The sequence below is a fragment of the Oryctolagus cuniculus genome, chromosome 13 (assembly GCF_051225735.1).
Source record: "Oryctolagus cuniculus isolate XC-2025 breed Fujian yellow rabbit chromosome 13, ASM5122573v1, whole genome shotgun sequence".
Classification (NCBI taxonomy): domain Eukaryota; kingdom Metazoa; phylum Chordata; class Mammalia; order Lagomorpha; family Leporidae; genus Oryctolagus; species Oryctolagus cuniculus.
In genome coordinates, this window is record NC_142879.1 from 45,289,512 (window position 1) to 45,303,252 (window position 13,741).

Consider the following 13,741-nt stretch of genomic DNA (forward strand, 5'->3'; position numbering starts at 1 on the left):
GGCAACCGGGATAGAATCCGGCGCCCCGACCGGGACTAGAACCCGGCGTGCCGGCGCCGCAAGGTGGAGGATTAGCCTATTGAGCCACGGTGCCCGCTGGAATTTTCTTTTGTATTTTCACTATAGCAAACTGTGTTGTTTTCCCTAATGTTACATTTGTCTTTGTTTTTTTCTCATTCCTTTTATAACTTGAGTCTTAACCAATAATCTCACTTTAGCCTTTCTTTTTTTTAAAAGATTTATTTATTTGAGAAGTTGAGTAACAGACAGAAGGAGAGACAGATAAAAAGGTCTTCCATCCATTGATTCACTCCCCAGTTGGCCACAATGGCCATAGCTGAGCCGATTTGAAGCCAGGAGCTAGGAGCTTCTTCCAGGTTTCCCAAGTGGGTTCAGGGGCCCAAACGCCTGGGCCAATTCCTACTGTTTTCCCAGGCCATAGCAGAGAGCTGGATTGGAAGAGGAGCAGCCAGGAGTAGAACCGATGCCTATATGGGGTGCCAGCATATAGTCCCACACGTGGAGACTTAACCCACTCTGCCACAGCACTGCCCCACTTGAGTCTTTCTATATCTCTTCCTTAGTATTCTTTTTAAAGAATTGTTGTTCTGTCAGTAAGCAAAGTTTTCTAATATCTGCATGTCTCTAGTTCTTATTTCTTCATTCATACTTTCAGTTGTGAGCTAGGAAACTGCCAATGTCTCCAGGTCACATATAAAATCTCAAACTTAACCTACCTTTCAGAATTGCCTCCTCCTGATCTTAGTGTCTCTGTTAGTATCACTGTTAACATTGTTAATTCTCTTGCAGTTTCAAATGCTGTCAGCTTTTCATTCTTAACTTACTGTTCCTTTCCTTTTCTTTTTCCTTTGCATTTCCACCCTGTCATCTAACTCACCCCTGAGCTAGTGCAAATGTCAAGGCAATTCATCTACAATGTAAACATTCTAAACCAAGCTATTCTTCATATCAGTTCAAGATCATGTACTATTCTTCATATCAACTCAAGATTCATGTTCCTCACTTGGGCGTCTTGTTCCTCTAAGTAACTACAAGGCTCTTCATTGCTTTTTAGTTTGGCATCAAGGGCTTTCAATCTTTTCCCCAAATTACATTTCCAAACTTACTTTTATACCATCCTACAAACTGTTGTGTACCTCAAATATTCTTTGAGTGTTGTAAATATCAACATTTGGTCATAACATTGTTTTAGTATGAGTTGTAACTTTTTGTTGCTAGATGATACCATGTACTAGGTAAAAATAACTGAGGAAAATAAGCCTTTAGTGTGAGGCTTTATGTTTATCTGACCAGGAGAAAGCTTGTATGTACTATTTGCCACAGCTGTAGGAATCAGAAGATAAATTTTCTCCTGAAGTCCTTGCTTTTGTTTTCTTGTGTTTGAATTTCCCTGGAGGCTTCTTCTTAAATAAGGCTTGAAAGATTAAAGTCTTTCAGTTTTAGTTCCCTGTTATTCATTTTTTATAAAGTCTTTCCTATTCCACTAAAACTTAAGCCATCTTTTATATATTAACTATATAGTATTTAGCATCTACTTTGATGTTTGGTGTGATGTGCTCATAATAACCCAAATGAGCTATACATTATGATTATTATCCCCATTTGATAGAAGAATATCAGACCTGGGGCTGGCGCTGTGGCACAGCAGGTTAAGCTCCTGGCCTGAAGCGCTGGCACCAGTTCTAGTCCCGGCTGCTCCACTTCCTATCCAGCTCTCTGTTATGGCCTGGGAAAAGGGTAAAAGATGGCCCAAGTCCTTGGGCCCCTGCACCCACGTGGGAGACCTGGAAGAAACTTCTGGTTCCCGGCTTCGGATTGGTCAGCTCCGGCCGTTCCGGCCATCTGGGGACTGAACCAGTGGATGGAAGACCTCTCTCTGCCTCTCCTTTCTCTGTAACTCTGTCTTTCAAATAAATAAAATAAATCTTTAAAAAAAATAAAAGAATATGAGACACAGTAGGGATTTGGGGAGTTTTCAAAAGTCAAAAAGCTTGTAAGTGTCAGAGTTTGAATTTGAATCCAGAGAGCCTGATACAGAGCTTGCCTTTTAAATATATTGCTAGCTTTTCTTGTAAGATTTTTTGGGGTCATATTTTCACAGTCCTATCTCACTCATCTCTTTAACATCCACGTGGAAGATACCGTGTGTTCTCTATGGTAGTAATCCAGTCAATAACTTTTCATTAATTGTCTTGCATCTATTGTGAGGATATCTTTACAGGTACGTCTGTTCTCTAAATTTCCCAGGAGAATAGCACTAATTTGCAACTGTACTTAAGCAATTTACATTTAGTACATGATTTAATTTTTACCACAACCATATAAGGCTAGCAAGCCTACTATGATTATCTCTTTATTTCTTCTGAGTCCTAAAGAATTTAAGTAGGTTGTACAAGGTCACACACTAGTATGAGATAGAGTAAGGATTTGAATTAAAGCTTTTGGCTTCAGTACATGCAAAGTTAACATGTGAACAAGCTTGCTTACGTTTCTACTCATTATATTTCATTAAAACAATGTTATTTTTTGCAGTTTCAATGAAAATAATATCTTAATAATAATTATTATGTTCTTCCCTCTTTTCACACTCTTTGAGTTAAAATAGATCTAGCATTTCAGTGAGATCTGGAATCTCAATTGTCAGACACTTTTCATGAAAGAGTAATACCTAAAGGTTAAACTATTGGAAAAGCAGAAAAAAAGAAATGTCATTACCTAGTCATTATATAGCTCTCAAAAAAGCAAACACAAGTGATGTAATGGCATTTTTATCAAAAGCCATGAAAAAATTTTATTTGCCTTTAGAGATGTTGGATCTGTGGATTTCATTGTTACCACTTTTGAGTAAAATCTTATTCACCCTATGAGCCTGTTTACATTTCACAACCTTTAAAAGCTCCAGACACAGATAACCAGCACCTCAGAAAGCTGGGGGAAATAGGGAAGTATAAAGAGATTGAGGGCATTTCAACTAATATTTATCAGGTACTCCTCTATTTTAGGGTGAGGGACAGGTAGAGTTATAGAGGCGGTAGACCCAGGCTGAGCAAGTAGAACTCTGAAGGGAACATTTCTATTTTGAAAGGGAAGCATATTACAAAGCATTTTTTAAATGATTATGCAGTTTTAGTTTTCTGAATAGGGGAAAAAAGACTAAAGTTGTCTCCAATCTAAAGCAATGAGTGAATTCAGATAATTTGAAGAAGAATGGTTTTGTATGATTTGATCTTAGTACAAATGAGTATGATTCTTCTTACGGCACCGAAGGTGTAAAAATACAGCTTTATTTTATAAGTATTAACTGTCCTTCTAAAAGAAATGCCAAACTTATTACCTTATTGCACAGTAACTCAATGAAATACTCAAAATCTCAAGATTATTGGTAATCAGGTCTCAAAGACAAATAAGAATTTTTACTGTCTGCTGATACCAAAGTGGACAGGAATGTACCTGAAGAAGGTCATGGGCCCTGGAAGTGGCTACTGGATTTTTTGCACTCTTACTGCCATGTTGACATTGTGATTTAAGCAAAGACGGTTTGACTCTGAATTCACACTATTTGTACTAGACACTAACTCTTAGTTTGAAATAAATGTCACTTCATGACAGCTGAGTGCATATTGTTCAAAAACTCACATATCACAGTTTCCAAGATCACCTTCCTTTTAGACTATAAGATGCCCTTTAGCATATTTTTAAAAATAAGAATCATACAAAGTATGCTCTCAGATAACAATAGAATTAATCTTAAAAATCAGCAACTAAAAGATAGTTATAAAACCTACAACCACTTGGAGATTAAACAACAGACCATGAGTCACAAATGAATATGCTCAATAAAAATGTAACATTCTGAAAAAACTAAGCAGAAAACATAATGTCAAAATCGGTGAGTTTTAACTAAGGCAATGATTACAGAAAGATTTTAATATTGAATGCATATGTTGAAGAGAAAAAATTCTAAAATCCATAATCTAAGCTACCAGTTTAGGAAACTATAAAATGAAGAAACAATAAAATGAATTTAAATACAAAGTAAGCAGAAGGAAAGAAATAAATACTTGAGCAGATAATAATAAAATTGTATTATAAAATCAATAGAGAACAATCAATGAAACCAAAAACTAGTACCTTAAAAAGACCAATGAAATTGAAAACTTTCTCTCTTATTTAACTGAAACAAGAAAAGATTACACAAATTACAATAGCAAATGTGATAAGGGAGCCACCATTACTGATCCTTGGACACTAAAGTGCCACAGAAATAAAAGAATATTATTGGTTAGGAGACTTTAATAATAGGATCTCAAAATTAATTCACTTTGCAGTGATAGCCATTCACTACTAACTATGGTTACTGTGGAAACCAGAAAAACTGAAAATAAGATTTGGTATAAGTCAGTGCCCAGTATCCACTCTATACCCTGTTCTCTGACAGCATAAAAAATACTTTATTTTCTTGAAACTGACAGATCTGGGAGGAAAAGACTTAGCTTCATAGTCAACACAAATATATGATCACTTTATGTATGAGTCATGAATCCAAGTGAATTTTGTGAATCACATGATCATAGTCATAGTCACAATCTCTTTTTTTTTTGGTTCAGAGGAATTAAATTTTATTGAGGTATAACTTGTAAAAGGAAAATTAATTCTGTTTAAAGAGAAAATGGTATGTGTGCATAGTTTAAACATCTCCCGTCTCATGTACTAAAATATATCATTGCACTGAAAAAAATTATATGAATTTGTTTCAAGGCAGTGGCCAGCACTTCTTGTATGTCAACTCTTCTGGGCCCAAAGAAGGATCCACTGCAAGAATCACTACATCGAAATTCTTCCCAGCAAGTCATGGAATGTGTTCTGTTCGTTTCTGGTTCTACACGGTTGATCCAGGGAGTATGGGGATATTAAAGGTACCAAAGACAGATTTGTCTTCAATATTTCAATGAAATATTCTTGATATGTTTAACCACTTTTTATTTATGCTTTCTTTTGAAGTTATACCACCAATACTGATTTCATTAATTGCTCATTCATTTCTGGGGCACTGAGACTTGGGTGCACAGTGTTGTCATTCATCTTAATCCCAGTCCATATTTATCTCATTGATTGCTGCCACCTAAACTCATTTAAGGTGCACGCTATTTAAAAGATTATTTGGAAATAAAAGAGTTTAGGCATATTATACATGTTCTAATAACAACTTAGCTGGAGATAATGAAGAAATGTCATATGAGAGATAATGATGAAGAGAATTTTTTACCTAAAACAAAGTAAAAGACAAAGCAAATTTAAGATTTGAAATATATATACTATATATATATATATATATAGGCTCACAAGATTAGAATCTACAGAAATACAGATGTCTTTAAAGAAATTAGTTGCTGAGTTTATACTTTTGTATTGCATGATAAGGTGAATGAACTTTCCATTCATTGAGAAGAAAATTTGAGATCTAGTTGTAATTAAAAGATTACATGGTATATTAGAACAAAGTATGTAGAGTTAGTCTTAGAAATTATTTGATTACTTGTTTCTGGAATAAATTTGAATATACTTCATAATATTCATAGAAACATGGAACTAAAATTAAGTTCATTTTGGCACCAGAAAATCTTTGAAGTCTATGTATGTGAGCAGTTTTAGAAAGTTTTTGTAAAATGCATATTACAAAAAAATAAATATATGCATATTTATATACATGCATATATTTCAAATTGTTTGGTTCCAAAATAAGCTCATATTTTAATTCATCTATCCTCAAACATTTTGAAGTGTCATTTTAGAACTGGAATTTTTACCTTTATCACATTTTCACTTTTAAATAATAACACCTGTTATTTAGTGTCCCCTATGTTTCAGAGTAAATTCTAAATGTTATATGTGTTATCAATTTTAATTATTATGTTAACCTGATGAGGTAGGTTATATATTCCCAGTTTTACAATAAAGAAATTAAGACTCAAAGAGGCTTAGTAACTTTTCTAAGAATACAAAATTATCAGAAAATCTGATTTCAAAAATCTGAGATCTATTACCTTAGAGTTATCTGTCAGGTTCTCAGTAGTTGACCAAAGTCTGAGGAATGACATGGGTTAGAAAAGAAAGGGAAAAACATATTTTTATAATCATTGGCAGAAAAGGGAGGTCTTTTCACATAAAAATATACACATGAAAAATGTGGGGAACTTATATTGATTCTATGTGAATCTCTTATTGGGAAATCAGTTAAAAGAACAAAGAGATTTATTTTTTAAAGTTAAGGGTAAATGAGTAAATACAGAGATGTGAACATTGTGGTTGTGTTTCATGATTTTTATATAGAGTGTATGAATATTCAAGATTATCCCATTGTTATGCTATATTTTATCCAGCATTACATGTAATCACTGACTTTAATTGAATCCTCAACACATCATTTCCACTAATAACATTAAACACAGAGTCTTGCAGTTAAAGAAGCTGTTAGTTTACGATTATTTGTTTTTTACATAAGGAAATACCAGTCAAAAGGCCAAACGACCTTTTAATATAATAAAATCTTTCTCCTTCAAACCACAGAGTGCCCAGTGTCATTTAGCTTTCCTACTTCCCCATGTTTTTTAGCTATAATTATGTAAGTACCCTTGAAATAAAAACATTGGCCTCCAGTTTTGATTTCTATTACCTTGTTTTGGGAAACTGCTGATATTTCTAACTAGTGGGCAGTAGTTAGCTGTTAACAGTGCTATATGCTCCAGGTGGTTTTCAGAGAGGTCTATGGGAAAGAGTTCTGAAGGAAGCCAGCTAGTTAGCCTGTATCTGTGTGTTTGTTGTTACCTAATCCCAATGGTCTTGATGGAATTAGCTCTGGCATAGACCTTACCACCTCCACAACTTGGCCATGGCCAATCACGGTATCCTGTAGCATTTGATTCAAAGTATTAATATATATTGTCTTGTACAACTTTGTAAGGATGCAGACTAGGTCTGGGATATTGGAGGCCATCTTTCACAACATGGGGACAGAGATTGAAAAAATGCTAGCACTCAGAGAGACATGGTACTACAGAAAATAGAAGAAAAGGAAAGTACCTGCTCTGTTTAATCCCTAGATTCTAGTTTGCTTGAGTCAGTAATACAATTCTCTTGTTAATTTGTTACTGAAAAATTCATAACCATTTTCAGAAACCCAGGATAAACATCACAACATGTTCTTATGTCACTGGTGATCATAACTGCTAGGACCAATCCTGTTTTCTCAGTTAACTGCCATCAAAAATCTTAAATTAATCCCGGAATGAAAACCTTGCCAAGATTGCAGTCATTTAACGTGTGGGTGAACTAGAGAAGTGGAAGTCCAGCCTCCCTACACTTCAGATTGAGACTTCCCATCAGCATGCTATTCTTTCACATGCAGTTTTATGCTTTCTTCTAGGCAAGTCTGGCAGAAGATGGCCCAAGTGCTTGGGTGCCTGCATCCATGTGGGAGACCCAGAAGAGACTCCGCATTCCTAGCTTCAGTCCAGCCCAGCCCCAGCTGTTGTAGCCATTTGGGGAGTGGAGCAGCAGATGAAAGATCTCTCTCTCTCTCTAACTTTGCCATTCAAATAAAAAAGAAATAAATCTTTTTCAAAAAGGAAAATATGCATTATTAAAATATTTTCTATTTAAAATTTTAAGAATAAAATTTACTTTAGTAGCCAAATTAAGATGGTGGAAAAAGTACAAAATAGTTAACTCAAAGAAATGGGAAAAGGAAAGAATAAACATATAATCCATTTAATAACATACAAACTTGTGACAAAAAGAATAAACAAATTGAAACATGGTTCTCTAGGAGGTTTAGTAAAATGGACAAACCTTTGTTAAGACCCCGCCTCTCTAGGACAAGTTGCATTTGTTGTTATTGATGGTATTTAGGATGCTATCAACATTCTATCCCTAAAACCAAGTTCAAGTCCTGGAACATATTGTTTTCTGATGAAGACTTAAGATATGTTATATTTGACATGATAAGCCTCCATCTAAATCTATGGACATTAGGATACTATGTAATCAAAAATCAAAATACCACTCATCTGAGATCTGAAGTTTCCATGCAATTCTAGTCTTGGCTGTGTAATGTTAGAAAAATAGCTTATCTTCTTTGGATCTTTAAAAAAGAAATAGAAAAAAAGAGAGTCTTTTTAAAAAGATTTATTTATTTATTTATTTGAATGGCAGAGTTAAGGAGAGAGAAGGAGAGAGACAGGGAGAGATCTTCTATCCACTGGTTCACTCCCCAGATGGCCGCAGGAGCCTGTACCTTCATCTGGGTTTCCCACACGGGTGCAGGGGTCCAAGCACCTGGGCCATCCATCCTCCGCCGCCTTCCCAGGCATATCAACAATGTGGAAATGGAGCAGTTAGGAGTCAAATTGGTGTCCATATGTGATGCTGGTGCTGTGGCCTAACCTGCTGTGCCATAGTGCCAGCCCAAAACAGAGGGTCTTAACATTCACTCACATCTCTTCTAGCTGTCAGATCCTAAATCTGAGTTTGTAATTTAATGTTTTAACTTAGTAATTAGAAACAAAATAGGGGGGCCGGCGCTGTGGCTCACTTGGTTAATCCTCCGCCTGTGGCGCCGGCATCCCATATGGGCGCTGGGTTCTAGTCCCGGTTGCTCCTCTTCCAGTCTAGATCTCTGCTGTGGCCCGGGAGGGCAGTGGAGGATGGCCCAAGTACTTGGGCTCCTGCACCCGCATGGTAGACCAGGAGGAAACACCTGGCTCCTGGCTTTGGATCAGTGCAGAGCCGGCTATAACAGCCATTTGTCGCGAGTGCCTACTGTCACGTAGCTCAACAGTAGCAAATGCGACGTACAACTTGTCAGTCACGAGGAAGAAAGGAACACATGGACACAAGACTGTCTTTTCCAATTTTATTGTTCACACACCGGGGACACACCAGGGGTTTTATATCACACTACTCATCAGCATGCTCACTGGGGTCAATGCACTTATCAGTATCAATATACTTATCAATCTATACTATTTAATACACTTATCAATAAACTTAACACTACTATTTAATGTGACTTAACTATTTAACTACTTAAAACTACTTACTTAACTACTTAACTTAACCATTTAACTACTTAACTTAATACATCTACCCAGACAACGGACAAGGGGCCTGGTGTGTGTGAACCTCTGGATCTCCACACATCTAGAGTGAAGAGGCAGCCCGCTACTCTGCATGGAGCAGGTAGTGGCACAAGCCGACCTGCAGAGCTGTCCCTGAGCTGTAACCCCACTGTCTGTGTGAGCGTGTGTGTGTGTGTGTGGCCCAGTGCGAGCGAACCTCTGGATCTCCTCACATTTGGAGTCGAAGAGCCAGCCCTCTAGCTTTGCTACGCGGCACAAGGCGACAGCTCATGCAGCTAAAGCCACCCAGGAACGGCGGCTAGGGCAGCTCAGGAACAGGTGCAGCTCCGAGAGCTGTGGCTGGAACAAGTCAGGAACGAATGGGTCAGGATCTCTTCAGTGACAGCTCAGTGACAGCTCAGTGACAGTTCAGTGACAGCTCGGCTCAACTCTGCTCTTCTTTCTTCCGCTGCCAGTGGTTTACACGCACCAGGCCATGATCCTCAAAAGGATGGAGAGCAATGTTTTAGTATTAAAAAATCAACTACTCCATTGTATTCCAGTCTTCAAAGTTGAGGGCTACATGAAAAAGCAAATATTTTATAGGAACTAGGAAGTCTTTATTACCTTTTGATAGCAATTAAATAACAATCACAGTGAAAATTCCATATAGGTATCAGTATTCCCTTTGGTAAAAATCTGATTTATATAGGAAAACACTAGCTTCTACTTAATCATTACTGTATTTTTGTCAAAACAGAACTTATAAAGGTGAGTTTGTCTTTCAATTACTAACCCACACATGAAATTAAAGCGTTTTATGAGATGGTGGTGGCCACTTCTTGATCCCCATTGCCAAAATCGCCCTAAGTGTAATAAATTAATTCCTCATGAGATAATATAGTCTTGGAAGATGAACTTCTTAGCTTGACTTGTTCTACTATTTAACATTATCTCAAATGAATTAGTTAATTCAAATAAAAGAGGTGTACTTTGGCACAGGACAAGAGAATCTCTCTAAGAATGACTAATATCCTTTTATTACTGCAGACTTTTTCTAAAGAAATAAAAAGGAAATCAAATAGGTCACTTCTGTAATTTATACTTTCCATAACTTTTTTAATTTATGGAAATTTCTAATTACTCAGGGAAAATGAGTAATTAGTGGTGAATTAATGTATCTAAATGGGATTCTAAAAACCCATTGTTCATATTTCAAAAACAGTTAACCTACTTTATTGAAATGGTATTTATCTTAAAGCAGTTTTTAGACCTAAACAAGTTCTGGTCAAACTGATGGAATATAAAACATTTAACATATAAATGCTTCAGTTCAGGAAACCATTATTGCTGTGGCCTTGTCCTCAAAAATTTTGTTTTTTAAAATATTTCATTTACTTATTTAAAAGGCAGAGTTACAAAAAGGAAAGGGACAGATCTTCCATATTCTGGTTCACTCCCTAAATGGCCACAACAGCCAGGTCTGAGCCAAGCCAAGCCAGGCACCAGGAGCTCCATCCTTGGCTTCCACATGGGTGGTGGAGGCCCAAGTACTTGGGTCTTCTTCTTCTTCTTTCCAGGCATATTAGCAGGAGGCTGGATCAGAAGTGGTTCAGCCAGGACTGGAACCAGTGATCAAGTATGGGATGCCAGTGTTGCAGGTGGCTTAACCCACTGTACCATGCCAGCCACTGTTTTGTTTTAATGCAGCACTTAGAAAGATAGTAAAACCAGAGGAAAAAAACAGAATGATACAGATGTAATAATATTAGGTAGTTACTATAAGTCAAATGCTACTTGAATCTAATCCTCGTACCATTCAATGAAGTAGTGCTGGCAATATCTTCATTTAACAGAAGGAAAAAAATGATTTAAGTTCAGGAATTTGTCTAAGGCCATTCGTAAGGAGGTGGTAAGCCTGGGATTCCCAAGACTTGCTGATATCATTCTATGCCTTTCAATATTCTGATTTTCTGCCTCTCAGAACTAGGTGGTTATTTTTGTGACACCTTTAAGATGTATACGTTCATTATTCAAAATCACTTAATTTCTACCAATGCAATGTAGTTCTTGAAAAGGTGATTTGCACAATTTGTACTCTGTATATTGCAGTTTTTATTATAAATTCAGCTGGACTTGCGGATTTTACCAAGCAGCAATAAATGGCATCAAGGTGATTTAAAAAGTCAGATGTGTCCCCAAATGCATAGTGTGCATGAGATGGTGTGTGACATGCTATCAGTATTTGTTTTACATGTAGTAGCCTAGGAGACATCCTGCTTTGTCCTTTTTTTCTGCTTAAGTGATTAACTTTGAATGTAGAGTTCAAGGACAAGAGCCACCAAGACTAAATCATTTAAATAATTGATTGAGGTCTCCTCTGATTGATTTTGAGATAATCTAGAGGTTATCCTTGGATCTTTAGCTGTCCTATTAGAAGGGTCAGATTTTTCAGGAGTCTCCTTCTTTAGGTTAATTGGAAAGGAAAGTCTGTTCCCTTTATGCTCCTAGACCCATGAACTCCAGAAATAGTGTGGGGAAAAAGAAAAAAAGTTTTAGCCAACTTGCTCTGTTTTTTTAATGGGAAATGATAAAAGACCCTCTGGAATGTGGTGCAGGACATATGGCACCAGGAGTAGGCAGGCACTCTGAGAAAGGGAAGGCTTTTGCCATGTAGTTCATCAATTATCTTCACTGCCCATATATAATCAGATGATAACAGCATGAATCATTGAATAATAGACCACTGAAAAATGGTGCATAAGGTGTTCCTAGAAATAAAAGGAAATACATTGAGATTCACATTCATATAATCAGGGGTTATCACTTAGTGCATTAATTAATATTATAGAATGATAACCTGTGCTAGTGAGTCACTCTAAAGGCCTTGGTTATTCCCAAGTGACGTCACCACATAGATGAAGACCGGGCCCCTATCTTAATTATCACTTCATCTACAGAAATTTTTCCAGGAATATATTGAGTGAAAAGGGAAATGGAAAAAAAAATCAAGGTTGCAAAAGGGAAAATTTGCTAAGTTAAATACATTCTTATGTATACCCAAAAACTGTATTCAAAATGAAGTAGGCCTCAGTTGATGAAATACACGCTTAAGGTAATACACTCATCAGATTTTTTGTTTTCTTTTCTTTATGATCAATGCTTAGTGTAATAATGCTTTTTGTTATATTGTTATGAAACTTATTGAGAGGAACTATCAGCATTATCTCTATATAATCATTCTTTTTAATAATTTTTATGAATATAAAAAAAGATTTCATGTACTTTGGTCTAAGAATGTAATGATACTCTCCTCCCTCCTTCTTTCTACCTACTTTCCTTTTCTTGTGTGTGATGACAAAATTTTAATTTAATTTACAACCACAGGCTTAATCTTCCAATAAATAAAGAATTCAACAAGTCAAAAGTAGAGAGACCACTGTTAGCAGTATAGACAAGGACTTGCAAAAAGCATTTCCACTGATAATGCACAGTAACTGGTTCTCTTTCATGCCTGCCTATGCTGAATTTCATGGTCATTGTTTTCACTAGTGGTGTTACACTGCTTATCAAGTAAGCTTTTGAGAATATTAGTATTATTAGAGGAAACAATGTGCAAATGTCTCATAGATAAAAGATAGGGATGGCCGGCACCGCTGCTCACTAGGCTAATCCTCCGCCTTGCAGCGCTGGCACACCGGGTTCTAGTCCCGGTTGCTCCTCTTCCAGGCCAGCTCTCTGCTGTGGCCAGGGAGTGCAGTGGAGGATGGCCCAAGTGCTTGGGCCCTGCACCCCATGGGAGACCAGGATAAGTACCTGGCTCCTGCCATCGGATCAGCGTGGCAGCGCGCCGGCCATGGCGGCCATTGGAGGGTGAACCAACGGCAAAGGAAGACCTTCCTCTCTGTCTCTCTCTCTCACTGTCCACTCTGCCTGTCAAAAAAAAAAAAAAAAAAAAAAAGATAGGGAGACACGTATAGGAATTATTGAACATACTTAGCAAATTTCTGTATTCTAAATAGACTTGCATAAAATCTTTATTTTACCTGAAATTTGAGCATTTCTTATAAATAAATAATACAAATTTACAAATAATATTTGACAGCACTATTTAAAATGAACCAAAGTGTTTCTTAGCAGTTTTGTCCCTTTTTAAGATTAGGTTCAAGGCTCTCCCTAGATAACATCAGTATCTCTTGTTTTAACCTTATATATGTTTTGTTGAATAGAAGACAATGGCCATTTTTTTAATATTCTGGGGACACTCTGAATCTCGTGACAGGGTACACATATGAGAGTGTGTCAAGCACACAAACATTTATCATGTAATAGGAGTCACAGGCACATATTAACAGCTTAGCACAGGAGGATGTGTAGATTTTGACAGTGAAGAAATACTTTGACAGCTAATGTGGAGCCAACTGCTGAAAAGAGCTATGTATCTTCCATTGTAGATAATAGAAAAGTAAATGTTAAGATGATTAAAAAAACCCACTAGTGTAAGTTGTTATTGAATTATAAATTAGGCAGGATAGAAAGGCACCACAAGAAATGCAAAGGTTGATACTCAAGAGAAGGAGCCAATATAATTTGACCTTCAAAAC

The 13,741-nt window shown here is 36.6% G+C and overlaps 1 protein-coding gene across 1 annotated transcript in view; it reads left to right on the forward strand.

The window, feature by feature from the left end:
• Window positions 1-13,741, forward strand: part of MALRD1 (MAM and LDL receptor class A domain containing 1) — a 407,814-nt gene that overhangs the window by 290,103 nt on the left and 103,970 nt on the right. The window contains exon 28 of the mRNA XM_008268638.5: window positions 4,780-4,937. Coding sequence (XP_008266860.4) covers window positions 4,780-4,937 — 158 coding nt within the window. The remainder of the gene's footprint in view (window positions 1-4,779; window positions 4,938-13,741) is intronic.